Source organism: Pseudophryne corroboree, chromosome 2, assembly GCF_028390025.1.
Source record: "Pseudophryne corroboree isolate aPseCor3 chromosome 2, aPseCor3.hap2, whole genome shotgun sequence".
NCBI classification, from domain to species: Eukaryota; Metazoa; Chordata; class Amphibia; order Anura; family Myobatrachidae; genus Pseudophryne; species Pseudophryne corroboree.
In genome coordinates, this window is record NC_086445.1 from 1,001,611,388 (window position 1) to 1,001,626,015 (window position 14,628).

General features: G+C 47.2%; 1 protein-coding gene across 4 annotated transcripts in view; it reads left to right on the forward strand.

Moving 5' to 3' along the window:
• The first annotated feature begins 2,369 nt into the window (after window positions 1-2,369).
• Window positions 2,370-14,628, forward strand: part of CHAF1B (chromatin assembly factor 1 subunit B) — a 46,449-nt gene continuing 34,190 nt past the window's right edge. Inside the window, exons 1-5 of one of the 4 annotated variants that reach the window (XM_063956545.1) lie at window positions 2,370-2,530; window positions 4,077-4,200; window positions 6,273-6,405; window positions 7,457-7,574; window positions 8,467-8,570. In XM_063956545.1, coding sequence (XP_063812615.1) covers window positions 4,078-4,200; window positions 6,273-6,405; window positions 7,457-7,574; window positions 8,467-8,570 — 478 coding nt within the window. In that variant the 5' untranslated portion in view covers window positions 2,370-2,530; window position 4,077. The other 3 variants (XM_063956543.1, XM_063956544.1, XM_063956546.1) reach the window with 3 other exon arrangements.

Consider the following 14,628-nt stretch of genomic DNA (forward strand, 5'->3'; position numbering starts at 1 on the left):
GTGTATATATATATATATATATATATAGCTAGCAGGGACGTGTAGTCAGGGGAGGCAGGGGAGGCAGTGCCTCCCCTGTGATTAATTGTCAAAATAATAAAAAGAAGATACTTATGACACATGTTCTGTGTCATAAGTATCTTCTTTATTGAATCCTACTCATTTTACTGCTGTAAAGCAGTTTGGGAGGCACTGACAGCAGGTGCCTCCCGTGGATAATGGGAATGGGGACAGTGCGGGGGGCGGAGCCTAGCACTGGGCTGTAAAAGCCCATGAAAAAACATGGTGAAAGCGGCACTGTTCCAAGTGCCTCGCTGACAGGGACACCACCCCCATGTCAGCGAGGCACCTGTGATTGGACAGCGGATCCAGGGCTGGATCCGCTTGTCCAATCACCCACATGCGGCGCTGCAGGCGGCGGGTCCCGGTGTGAATGATAGGCGGGTGGCCAGTGTGTCTGCGGCTTCCCCCCTTCCCGTCCTCCTGCTCCGGCTCCCGCTCACCTTGCCAGCGACGGCGGTGGTCATGAGGAGTGTGCAGCTCTCCCCCCCATCCTCCCGGCTCCCGATCACCTGACAGCAAGTAGCGGCTTGTGCGGCTGTCCTCCTCCGCCGGCTCCAGCTGCAGCAGGTTAGTTGTGTGTGTTCGATCTCTCTCTCTCTCTCTCTTTCTCTCTCTCTCTTTCTCTCTCTCTTTCTCTCTCTCCTTTCCCCCCCTCTGTAACTCCTTATTTTCATTCACTTTTACAGGTCCCACTGTTTTCTACTGGACAAGTGGACGTGATTCCTTGGCGTGGGATGTAGGTAAGTAATCTCTCATTTTTACAGGTCCGCTATAGGATTCTACTGGACAACATACCCTCCAACTGTACCTTTTTAATAGGTACAGTACCTTTTTTTCATGGTCTGTACCGATTTTTGCCTCTCCAAACTTCCATTGAAAGTATAGGAAAAGGGGCGTGGCCACGCCCCCTTTACACGCAGCCACGCCCCTTTTTCGGGTTTGTACCGATTTTTCTGTGTAAAATGTTGGAGGGTATGCTGGACAAGTGGACGTGATTCTCGGCGTGGGATGTAGGTAAGTATGTGTAAGTGTGTATTAATAAAATTTTACTGTCACGGTGTGTGTGTTTGTGTTTTTATTTGGGTATTTTTGTTGTTGTAGAACTACAGGTACCAGCGAGCCCGTTATTTCCCCGCCTGCTGGTACTTGAGGTTCTCCAAGTACCAGCAAGCGGGGGAGGCTTGCTGGGCCTTGTAGTTCCACAACAAAAAACAATATTCTTTTTTTACACACATGGCTATCAGCCTGGCACCCACCGCCTAGGGGTCCTGGGGACAGCCTCGGGCTTCACCCCTGGCCCTTGGGTGCCTGGAGGGGGGAGGGACCCCTTGATTTAAGGGGTCCCCACTCCTCCAGGGAACCCCGGCCAGGGGTGACTAGTTGGGGGGGTAATGCCACGGCCGCAGGGACCTAAATAAATGTGTCCCCCGGCTGTGGCATTATGTCCCTGGCTAGTGGAGCCCGGTGCTGGTTTTAAAAATACAGGGGACCCCTACATCTTTTGTCCCCCGTATTTTTGGAACCAGGACCGGACTAAGAGCCCGGTGCTGGTTGTCTAAATACGGGGAACCCCTGTCCAATTTTTTTCCCAGTATTTAAGCAACCAGGACTGGCTCAAAGAGCCCGAGGCTGGTTATACTTACGAGGGGGGACCCCACGCATTTTTTTTTAACCCATTCAGATCCTTCTCCATTAAGTTAATGGAAGCCCTGGACAACAAAATTGCATTCATGTCCTCCTCCCACTCCCTTCCCAAACACTAATTTTATTTATTTTTTCTATAAAAATGTACACTACACTACAAGTAGACTACACTACAAGTATGATGAGCAGGCAGCGGGCATTGGCGGCATCGGACTGAGATAGAAATTAGTTGCGGAGGGCTGAGTCAGTTGATTGTGGGCGAGTTTGTAAGCCTTTGGCGGTGGCAGCGGGTACCGGCTCAGAGGCAGTAGCGGGCATTGGCTTGGCGGTGGTAGGGGTCATTGGAAGGATTCGGCGGACATTATGGCTGCAGTGCCTCACCAGCCACTGACCTCACCGCACGCCACTGATATATAGTAACTGAAATCATTTTTGATAAGTTGAAATATATGTTTTTCATCTAATTCACTCGTAAAAAAAATGACACTTTCTGAGCGGCTTTTGGGAAAATCATTGTTAGTTAAGTGGTTTAATTTATTTAATAATACATGATTTCTGCAGTGAGTAGGACACAGATCCTGAAGCATCAAGAGACCATTACTCAGCCTATAGCGCGTCATCGCTGCTCAAGCAGAAGTTGGAGAGAACATATGACAGGCAGCGCACCACCCCTTCCCCGCCGCTAGATGCCGCTGCAGGAGGAGGCGGTGACCGGGTGCAGAGAGGCGCGGGCGGGAAAGTTACTTTCTGCAGTAGCTGCTGTATGGTGTTGATACACAGAGCGGTGGGACATATACACTCAGGAGGTGAGTACCGGTGCGGGGTAAGTGCTCACCCGCCCATCAGTGCAATGCAGTATGAGGGCTCCGGTAACATGTGTATGGGAAGAGCAGTGCGGGAGGGGACGTGACAGGTTGGAGGGTGCTGATAACGGTGATTATAGCAGCAGAGTCAGGTCTGTGATTAGTGTAGGGGGAGATGTCTGAGGCCGGACTGCGTCTGATCAGCATGCTGCTCTGTCATACAGCTCTCCTCCCAGTATTACATCAACCTGCAGCACTACTGCCCCCATCATTCCCAGTCGCATAAGTATGTATATATATATATATATGTGTATATGTGTGTGTATATGTGTGTATATATATATATATATATATATTGTATAGGTTACTACTACTGCCATCATTCCCAGCTGCCCATATACCCACTTATATACCCACTTATATACGGTATATGCTGTGTCTCTGGCTAGGTGTGGGGGCAGTTGCACATTATATAGGACACTCCTCTGTAATTACTTCTCCGGATACTTGGGGTCATTCGTTATCTGTTGACCGGGTTGGGGTTCTTGGAAGTCGGCATACCGACACTGGGATCCCGGCCGTGAGAATGCCGGCAGCGGGGGCGAGCGCTAGAAAGCCCCTTGCGGGCTCAGTGGCTTGCTGCACTCGCCACAGGTTCTGTGGACACCCACGAGTGGGAATAGCCCTGGCGCAGCTGTTGGCGTTCAGGATCCCGGCGTCTGTATTCTGAACGTCAGGATAGTAACTACATCCCTGTTGACAGGATGGATGGTTGTAAAATGTAAATAGGTGTCCTGACAGCTTTAGGACTAAGGATCGGGACAGCTGTAGCTGCAAGTTGCTGGTAATGTTTGAAAACTGCGACTAAAGGCCCAACTGCCGGAACATAAGCCACACGGTTACTTAGCGATGGAACAGCTGTTTGTCAGCATTTTATGTCAGTGTTGACATGCTCAATGTTAATATTCTGTCGACAAAAATATACTGGACCTGCTTATTTCTGCAAAAATGCTAACCACCGTGATTGGTTTGGCAAATGGTAAGCAGACCATGAATGTTCTGTGCGCTTGTTGGAGATATGGAATAAGGATGGGAGGTATGGTTGGGCAGGTAGGGAGGGCAATCGCGGGTTCCTGGGATTTAGGCGCCCAATTATTGGCCGGGATCCAATCCTGGAATTGGAAGCTCCAATCGGACGCTCAGACGCTGCCCGGCTCGCTCTGCGTAGTGTGACCTGTGACTGTGAGGTCACGCTGCGCTGTCAGCAGCCACAGAGCCGGAAAGGTACGGCGGTCTTCACCCGCCAGCTCCCCCTGCACTCACCCGCTGCCTCCTCCCGGCTCCCCCCGCACTCATCGCCTTCTCCCTCTGCGCTCACCCGCCGCCCTGCTGTGCAGGTTTGTAAGTTTATTTATGTCTGCGGGGCGTGGGGGGCGGCCGGACACAGTTGAAAGCGAGTCCCGGATTTGACAATTTTTTTTTTATCCCGATGCCCGGGATTGGCCCCCCTAGTTGCGGGGATGCATTTCTCGTCTGGTCTGACTAATATGTGATTTTCCCACTCAGAATGAAGGTGATTACTTGTGAGATCTCCTGGCACAATCGGGAGCCGGTGTACAGCCTGGATTTCCAGCATGGGACTAGCAAGGTGAACAGGATGGCGTCAGCCGGGGTCGACACTGCAGTGCGGGTGAGTTCCATGTGGAAGTGTCTCCCGCTGAGTGTGGAACTGTCCCAGGTGTCTATGTACAAAGCTCTGCAGAGAGATAAAGTGGACGGAGGGAGAGTACCAGCCAATCAGCTCCTAAGTGGCATGTTATAGGCTGACTGAAGGCTCTTCCACTTGTGCATGGCTACGGTCCTGTTACATAGATAACCTAGAAACACATAGATACGTTTCCTTTATTGTAGTACTAAGTACTTGCGAGTACAGCAAGTAGAGACTATAAAAAACGCTGGGGAAACGCAATAAACAATTTGTAATCTAATAATTATTTTTAACGCGCCATCATATTACACAGCTTTTTTCAGTGAGGACATCATGGCAAAAAAAACCCACATTGGGGTCGATTTCAATTCGGCAACTTATGAATAGCGCTGGGAATTGGCTCCCGACGCTATTCAATTCAGCTCCAGTTAAGTCGGCGATGGCCCGTTCTCTCCGACTAAACAGGTTGAATTGTCGGGAGAACGGGCATTCTCCGACCTAACTACCCGGCGCGAGGCTGATTCCCGACAGAATCAGCCTCGCGCCGGCCGTGCGGCAGCACTTTTGTCGGTTTTCTTCTCTCACACCCCGGGGATGAGAGAAGAATTCCCGACAATTGCGGGTAACTAGCAGTTGAATTGAATAGCGTCGGGAGCTAATTCCCGGCGCTATTCATAAGTTGCCGAATTGAATCGACCCCATTATGTACTAATACATGACACAGAAATTTTAGCCAGCCCTGTCCAAAAGGGCTTACAATCTAATAGGAAAAATTTGATATATAGAGTGGGGATTCTATTGCCGGCAACTTGTTCACCTGGCTGAATTCGCACGACAGCTGCCGCACTTTACGGTGGCGAGATCTCGCTCAAAAGTGTTTGCTATCCCATAGGGTAGCAAGCACTTTTGAGTGGGTCAACCGGGTGAAGGGTGTGAGTTGCGCTGCTGTTGCCGGTGTTTAATTGTCATTGCATGTCACCTTCTTCACCGGCAATTGAATCCCCACCATAAGCATGATGATAATGGTATATTTAAAGGCAGCCATTGTATTCCTAATGTATTGGGAGAGCATTTATAAAGGGATCCGGTCTGAAGATCGACAATGTTTAGGTCGACCACTATAGGTCAACAGGGTTTCTAGGTCGACAGGTCAAAAGGTCGACATGAGTTTTTCAAATTTTTTTTCTTTTTTTGAACTTTTTCATACTTAACGATCCACATGGACTACGATTGGAATGGTAATCACTTTGCCCGCCATGCGAGGGGACACGGTGCACTAATTGGGGTTGCCGGTCACTCTACGAAGAAAATGACACCCCAAAAAAAAAAAACACCTTCGGTCGATCTTTTGACCGGTCGACCTAAACATTGACGACCTAGACCAGGGCTGGCCAAACCAGTCCTCGTGATCTACCAACAGGTCACATTTTCCAGACCACCTAGCTGGTGCACAGGTGTAGTCATTACTAATTAAGATGTGCTGCATTTATTCCTAACTGACAATTCTACAGATCTCCAGGAGGCCTGGAAAACATGAACTGTTGGTAGATCTAGAGGACCGGTTTGGCCAGCCCTGACCTAGACACTGTCTATCTAATGATCCACATCCTTTTATAAATACTGCATGTGGTGTGCTTTTGTTTGGCCTTTATGATGAAATTAGATATTTGGATACCTTCAAGGGGAGAAAAAAAGTGTTATGGAAATTAGAACATTGGCTGCTGTCCTCAGTGAGATTCCCCAATGTGTTGTGTGAAGGTTGCAGGAGGGAATGTAGTGTTCATTCTAGCACCCTGCACCTTTCAAAACACGTGCAGTTCCTCTTTCCTGCTTGTGGTGTCGCTCTCTACTCTGGTGCTTCTCGGCACTTTTTGGTCTGTATTTTATTGCTGAGATACAGAGCACCAGAGCAGAGAGCGACACACCAGGCAGGAAAGAGGAACTGCACGTGTTTCGAAAGGTGCAGGGTGCTAGAATGAACACCAGGGATGTACACATACACTAAACACACCTGCCAGTAGGTAACCCAGTCACTGAAATATTTATTTTGCTAGATGTGGAGGGTGGACAAAATTGAAGATGGAAAAGCTGTGGTGGAGTTCTTGGCCAGCCTTGTTCGCCACACCAAGGCTGTCAATGTTGTCCGATTCTCCCCAAATGGGGAGATTTTGGCATCCGGTGGAGATGGTAAGGTTTATATATATAAATTCGGTCGTCTGCTAAAGTTTTGTTGCCTCAATGGTTCCTGGGGAACTTATGTCATTGCTTATTTTGTATTATTGTAGATGCTGAAATCTTTGTGTATAGTGTGTACAAATAGTTTCTTAAACTACTTGCCCTATTTATTTTCTGCCGTGTCCAGAAACTAAAATACGCTCACTTACAGCTTTAGGGGTGTATTCAATTATTGTCGGACACTGTCGTCTTGTCGGAAAGCCGTCAGTTTCCAACAGGTTTAGGCTGGAAGGGGTACCGACTTATTCAATGCCAGGCCATTTTTCTCTAGCATCCATAAGGGATATTGGGGAATCTGGTACGATGGGGTATAGATGGGGTCCAAATGAGCCAGTGCACTTTAAATTTCTTCAACTGGGTGTGCTGGCTCCTCCCCTCTATGCCCCCTCCCACAGGCAGTTTAGAAAAAAGTGCCCTCGGGAGAGGATGCACATCTGTGCAGCTCCAGAGAGTTTTCTTCAGTTTCTTTTTAATGTTTATTTTCGGTATGCTGTCTGGGCAACAGCCTACCTGCACCATGGGAGTTAGTGGGGGGGGGGGGGGGGGGGCTGGGCTGGGGGGGCAGGCAATGCGTCTACTGACAGCGGGGCAATGCGTCTACTGACACAGCTGCAGTTGTAGATGTTCCCCCCTTAAGGCAGCCACGCACAGGGCAGTTCTGTGGCTCACTGAAAGGGGGATCAGTACTAAATCCCACTGGAGGGGATCCCGGCGGTCGAAATACCGACGCCGGAATCCCGACCACACAATCCGCAGCATAGATGGTTAAATCAAAATAACTGAGCTACTAATTAAGTCACCTGTGCTGAAGCCTGGATATCACTAAAACCTGCACTGTTAGTGTGCCTTGAGGACCGTGGTTGGGAATGCCTGCTCTAGGTGATGGTGTGAAGCTAGAGATGTATAGACCAGACAGGGCTCTGCTATGAGTGAGAGTGTCCATTGCTATATGACTTATGGAGTAATGAATGGAACTGGAATCCTCTATCCCTGTGTTATATAGATGCTGCAATATTATTATGGAAGCTGAGTGAAAGCAAAGAACCGGAACCAACTCTGTTTACTGAGGGAGAGGAATCGGAATTGAACAAGGAAAACTGGACTGTATTTAAAACACTGAGGTATTTCTCCATTGTCGTCTATCAGCGGGAGTTCAGACAAACAAAAATAAATCAAACGGGTTTAACAAACTGGTCTGAATGAATGTTTTTGTTCGTTGTTCCGGTGTTTGGGAGTAAATCATTCGCTCCAGTACACGACCAACTTTTTGTGCCAGCTGGAAAGATGATCTATAGGTGTGTGGCCAGTAGTAATAATGAGTGATCACTGTTTTTGAACTGGCAATTCCTGTGCACGTTTTTCCTTCATTGAAGCGAATGTCCCCATGTTCCCGCATCCGTTTATCTGTGAGCTGTTCCTCCACTGTATTGTAACCCAGTTCTCTAACCCATAGGTTCTCAAACTCTGTGATGTGTTCCAGGTCTCCTGGCAGAATCAAAAGTGAAGTAATCTGTGGATCTTTTAAAATGTGTCAGTGAGTAAAGGGCCCCATACACTACAACGATAATGCCCATTTTCGACCTTTCGGGATGATAAATTGGTTGAAAAGTGGCAAATCGGATGTGTTTTACATCCGATCCAATGCGCGGTCCCTTGAGCATCGGATCGGAGTCCGTAGATCGTTAGTGCTACACTTGTGATATCACGGTTCCTGCAGGCATGGCTGGGATCACATAAGATACATCGTATGCAAAAGGACCGCATACAATGTATCTTATGCGATCCTGCCACCCGGTAGGATGCCGGACGGTTCAAGGGAAATATTATGCGACGTGAGGGTCAGTGTATGGGACCCTTAAGGAATACACCTGTGCTGCTGCTGGGTGACCTGGAAAACGTGACCTGGGGTCCTGGGAGCAGAGTTTGAGAACCGCTGCTCTAACCTATAAATTCTCCCATTGAGGCTTTGATTATAATGACTGAGGAGAATAATTTAAGTATTACTGCTTGCAGGGGCCACTTGGAGGACGTCTATGACATTAGCTGGACACAGGACAGCAACTTCATGGTTTCGGCATCGGTGGATAATTCGGCAATCATTTGGGATACGGTTAAAGGTAGGCGACCAAGTGTAGTCTTCCATTTATTGTTTTGCAGTAAAACACTGGTAGAAATGATTTTGCATGCGAATGTATGTACTATACATGATTGTATTTTGTTATACAATGTCTCCCTTGGTATGACACCAGATTTGGCATGTGTTTCGTGTTGGCGGTGTAAAGAGAAAGTGCTGTATAAGCTTGGGTAAGAGCAGTACCACAGTGGACACTGAATGTGCCTGTGGACTGTGTTTTTATAAACAGATCAAATAAAAATCACAGGGACATAAAACTATAGAGTAGTCCTCACTTTATGGGGCTAATACCAACACATGCTGAAGTCTCTGGAATAAATGCAGTCCATTTCCTATTTAATAGCCTGGCTGTTACTCGAGGGGGTGTCAAACTAAGACAGGGGTAGGGGACTGTTGTATAGGAGATAGTGGATATTTCTATAGCATTGCACCTCGGCGGCGCATCGCCGAGTGTGTAGGGCCCCTGAGTGATATCCAGGCTTCAGCACAGGTGACTTAATTAATAGCTGTTATTTTGATTTAACCATCTGTGCTGAAGCCTGGATATCACTAAAACCTGCACTGTTATTGTGCCTCGAGGACCATGGTTGGGAATGCCTGCTCTAACTAAACAGACAGGAACTTATGCCCTGACTACAAGCATATGCACAGTACTTAAGGTCAGAAAATGATTGTATCTCAATGGGACTGCTGCCAGTTCCCCCCAGGTAGTGAGATCCTGAGTAAAGCACGCCTTCTATCAGCCTCTTACAGGTGCTAATACTACTTAGCCTGTTCTCAGGCTGATTACTTGAAGACCCAAAATTGGCCTAATGGATAGAGCCAGCTCTGTCTCTCCATCCATAACCCCAGGACCTTTAACTTGCTTTTACTAAAGCATCTATCCAGTCTGTGTTGCGTCAAGACAGTTTCCTGGGGTTTTAAAACCTAGGTTAGAACCCTGGACATACATATGTCCCGTGTACAACCTTACCAGTGCTTTCCCCACAGGAGGTATGACCGATTACGAAGCTCCCTAAAAATCTATGGGGACTACACCTAATGGAAAGCATGTTCTCTCTCATGCAGGCAATGTTTTAACCGTGGCATCTACATGCTAGATGTAGTTTTATTTTCTGAGAGTAACCTATATGGAATACGTTTACTGGCTGCCAAGATGTATGAAACTATCTTTTTAGAATCCTTATAAAAGTTTTTAGGGAGGGAAGCTGAGGGGGAAAATACATGGGCACTTGATGATTGCGGTCTTGATCATAGTCAAGAATGCTATAAACCGTGCCCCACAATGGAACACTTTTTGGGAAAGACTACCAAACATAGAGTATCCCATAACCTGAGATTCTTCTTCAGAAACAACCTCCTTGGCCTGGCTGGAGTATACTACCATGGGTGGGAACTATTTGCTAGTTTTCCCTTGTGTCATCCCAGGCTTCCTCCTCTGGGGGAAGTTCTGGATCATCTTCCCGTTCGAGCTCACCACTGCTCTGGATAGGAATTTTCTCTCTTATCCACTAGGGGACACTGGAACATCAGATACATTAGGGATGTGAAGTCTTGCAACCGGAGGTGTGGCACAATCTAAAATTAAAACATAGTCTGCACAGCCGGCTCCTCCCCCTTCACGCCCCCTATCCCTCAGTTTGAAAAATTGTGCTTGGAGAAAGCACATAGGAGCTATTGCTCCACAAAATATATTTTTTTTCTTCTCTAACATGAGTAATAGCCCGATACCTCCTAACAAAAGGAGGGTGCAGGCAGAACCTAATTTGAGAGGCCCAATCCCTCCTAACAAAAGGAGGGTGCAGGAATAACTGGAAGGAGACTAAGGTCCCAGCTAAAGGGATCTGCTGCTCTCTTCACAGAAAATCCTGAGCACAGAGACAGTGAGTAGCCCCTAGAGCAGGCATTCCCAACCACGGTCCTCAAGGCACACCAACAGTGCATGTTTTAGTGATATCCAGGCTTCAGCACAGGTGACTTAATTATTAGCTCAGTTATTTTGATTTAACCATCTGTGCTGCAGCCTGGATATCATTAAAACCTGCACTGTTGGTGCGCCTTGAGGACCGCGGTTGGGAATGCCTGCCCTAGAGGGACATCTAGACTTATATGGCTGTGGCTCCCTGCATAATAGAGATGGCGGGGAATAAAGTCGCTCAGAAGTACCTGCAGTACAGTACTGAGAGACGCTGTTTCCTCACAAGTACAGCATCCCCCGCCCGCCCCCCTCCTTCCGCAGACATGATCAGCGGCAACATCAGGGGGAGGAAGCTTACCTTCTCCTAGTGGTCTCCAAGGAACGCTGGCTCAACACCTCCCGCCGCCTATCAGAGCGCAGCCGCCCCGCCAGAAGTATTGCATAACGCGGCCCCTCCCGCCGGCCGCTCTAGGGAGCGCGGGCACAGCGCCTTCAGCTGCCCGCTAGGGATCTCATAACACAGCCCCTCCCGCCGGCCACTCTAGTGTGCACTGGCACAGTACTCCCCGCAGCCTGCTGATTGAGCTCAGCTGCCCGCAAGACTGCCCCTCCCGCTGGCTGCACTGGGAGCGGAGGGCTGAGGGGAGCTGGCGGGGTAATTAACAGAGAGCGGGGCGGTCGGGCTGGACATTATGGGGGATAGTAGAGAGAAGGTAGTGTTTTCATGATGTGACTATATTTTTAATGGCAGCCATCTTTAATATATTCAGAGGCGCCAAAAATTGCTTCTCAGAATCGTATAACGCCCCCTTTAGTGGAGCCTTTTTCCTCAGACAGTCAGAATTGAGGGAGGGGTTTTTCTACCTATAGATAGGTTTAAAAAAATAAATAAATTAAAAGTTTACTACTCCCTCTGCTGGTAGTTTTTGTTAGGTCTCTGCTGCAAAGGATTTTCCAGGTGTTTTTAATCAAGCATGTTTATGCGATATATTTTCAATGGACTTCTACTACAAAGATCCTGTGAAAATAAGGGGAACGTTCTGGATATCAACACCGACCTCAGTACTTAATCACAGTTAGGTGTGCGGGGTTGCAACGAGGCTATTTAAAATAAATTATTTTATTTCATTTTTTTTCTCTCTGTGAATCCAGTACAATTGTTCCTGTCATATATTATGTTATTCCGTTACATATTATACAGATGAGATGCACTACAAGTATTCTGTGGGGGTGCATTTTCACAGTCAAATGTACAAACCAAGATTTTTTTTTTTTTTTTTTTTTTACCAGCACAGTAACTCCAGTTACCTTTGGCATCCATCAAATTATATATTATATGTACATACTGCCTCCAACGGACGCTGCTGACAGGTCCGGCGGGGGAGGGAGCTTCAGACAATGTCACCCAACTCATTAACAGTGGGTGGTCTGGTGGGGAATAATTGAGTGAGTATTTATTTCTTACTAGGCGGAAAGAAGATTTCTAACTGTTTGAGATTATTCTTCAGAGCTCCTAATTTTTCTACAGCCCTTCTCCGCCTATGCTAATAGGTGAAAGTCCGGCTGGGTTGGTATGAATGTTTTCTCTAAGATAAATCGCAAGAGATTACTTTGGAGGCTTTAATAAATAAGCACTACGGTTGACAGCCCTCGGGTGTGCGACGAGACTGGGCAACCAACCAGGGGGCCAGTGATCCGTTAAGATAAGAATAAAATGACATATATTGCACTGATTGAGTAGGGGCTGTGATCCCATCCTAAACAGGGAGGTTTTCATGCTTAAGACTTCCTCCATCTACACATATGTAACAAGATGTCCTAAGTCGTCAATAAGACCCCTTTTCCTGCCTTAGAGTACGAGTGGTAAGATGTGCTGGCTCTCGTAACTGTGTGCTAACCGTTAGAGGTGTAACTAACTAGAGGCGATCGGTACATGCTTCCATCTGTCTAAGTTTTTCTTTGATTAGCGGAACATATCCGAAGGTTAACCACATATACTTACCAGGCTGTTAGGGAGGTTAGCATCCCGATCTCGGCTATGTCTCTCAATAGTTTTCTGTGACAACAGAATTTCGGTTTCCACAGAAGGGGACAAGGATCTCATAACGTTGGTAGCGCACCTCAGCCTAGTCTGCAAATGTGACATTCTTACTTGTTACAGTCCCACTGCAAAACAGGGGTCATGTGTAGGCTGATATTGACAAGAAGATATAACCTATAGTTCCAAGACCATCTCAAACGGAACTGAGAGATCGCTGTTTTGGTAAAAGGGTTAAAGTTACCGAGTTGGAAGGCAATTTCCATGGGAGGGTAAGCCTTCCTTGGCCCAATAATTTTCAGACAACTGAAATCAGAATTCTGCCTACCGGATTTCATAGAAATATACCAATAGGCAGTAGCAGTTATTCTGATCAGTTCAACTAGTTTAGTTCTCGAATCGGGCTGGTGAGGCTATTCACAATAGCCAATAACAGCTCTATATACAAATGCTCCTTGGACCTCTTATGGGGGAAGGTCTAGGGAGACTGGACTCGAGACTTGAGAAGAGAATTTGGTATCAAAAGGGTTTGTCTCTATATATTACTGATAGATATTGACAACACCTAAGCCGTCATTCCGTTCAAAAGCGAAGGCATTATTAACAACGTTTCGGAGTTTACTGCAAGAAGATTGTCTGGGACCAAACTAATAGTGTCTGTCCACAATAAGTTATCCAGCGGGTTGCGCTATTATTATTAATATCCCTACTCTCAGGGTGGAAAGGGGTTCTCTTAGAATCACACTCGTATTCACGTTTTTTTAATCCAATTTATACTGGCCTACTTATTCCAGAGAAATCAACGCAATTGCTCATTGCAGGACTGGGCTTGGAGGAGTCATAGTGTCTTAGGACATAAGGGATACATTCCTTCCTATCCCGCATTGGACTACTCACCAAGCATACTTAGGATTAGTACTGGTGAGAGATCATTGCCAGTTGTGACTTAGCCATTCGGTCTATCTTCAGCCCTGAGAATTTTAACAGGGATCAGGGTGATAAGGGTCGCAAGTTTTAGACTGTTGGAGGTACGATCAGGATGCTCTGCTGATATAAGCCATCTTCCAGGAACAGCTGCTCAAGGAAGCCGACTTATCGAATTCTCTCTAAACGTGGGTGGATTGGAATTTCCAGGAATCCACCCTAATGCCAATTCAAGGGGTTCAATTTCCAGGTTTTATCTTGGAGACTGTGCAAATGCAGAGCAAGATCCAGGACATACTGAGGCGGGTAGCTCAGGTACTACAACTACAGACTGTTCCTTACCTATGGGGTACAATTTCTCAGGAAGATGTTGCCATCTTTGGAGACTCTGCAGTACGGCGGTTTTCACTACCAACCTTTCCAGGTGAACCTCATTGCTCAGAGAGCAGGTTCGCGTTGGTTTTCGATATCACAGGTTGTTGATTTCATTCACAAGCTTCCCTCGTATTGGTGGTCGTTACTAACGAATCTCGCAGCAGGGAAGAGATTCGGCTTTTAGAATTGGGGGATCCTCACAACGGATGCCAGTTTCAAAGGTTGGAGTGCAATCCTAGAGAAGAAACAGTTTCAGAATGGATAGACGTCAAACTGAGTGCGGTTACAATACTTCTTTTAGCCGAAAACCTAGTGATGGGTCACCACTTAAAGATGCAGTCGGACAATGTCACAACGACAGCATACCTAAACCATCAAGAAGTAACATGAGGACATTAAAAGTAGCTACAAGGATAATGTGGGCAGGAAGGCGCAACATCGTCCTTTTTCAGTATAGTTCATTCCGGGAATCGAGCACTGGTAAAGACTCTCAGTCAACAGAACATGCATCCAGGAATCGAGATGGTAATAGGGTGAGAGTGCTACCTCCTGTAGTCCTACTGGCCTCTCGACACAACCATCAGCTACCCAGGTATGTGGCCAGCACGTGGGATCTAGCAGCGTACGAACTGGACGCATGACACTTCCTTGGTCTTCCAGAAGTGTTTACAAAATTCCATCATTTCAGTTTCTACCCAGGGTATTAACGACGGCCAAACGGAAAGGAGTGTGGGCGACTTATCATTCCACCACACTGGTTCCACAGCAGTTTGTGCTCGGTCTTGC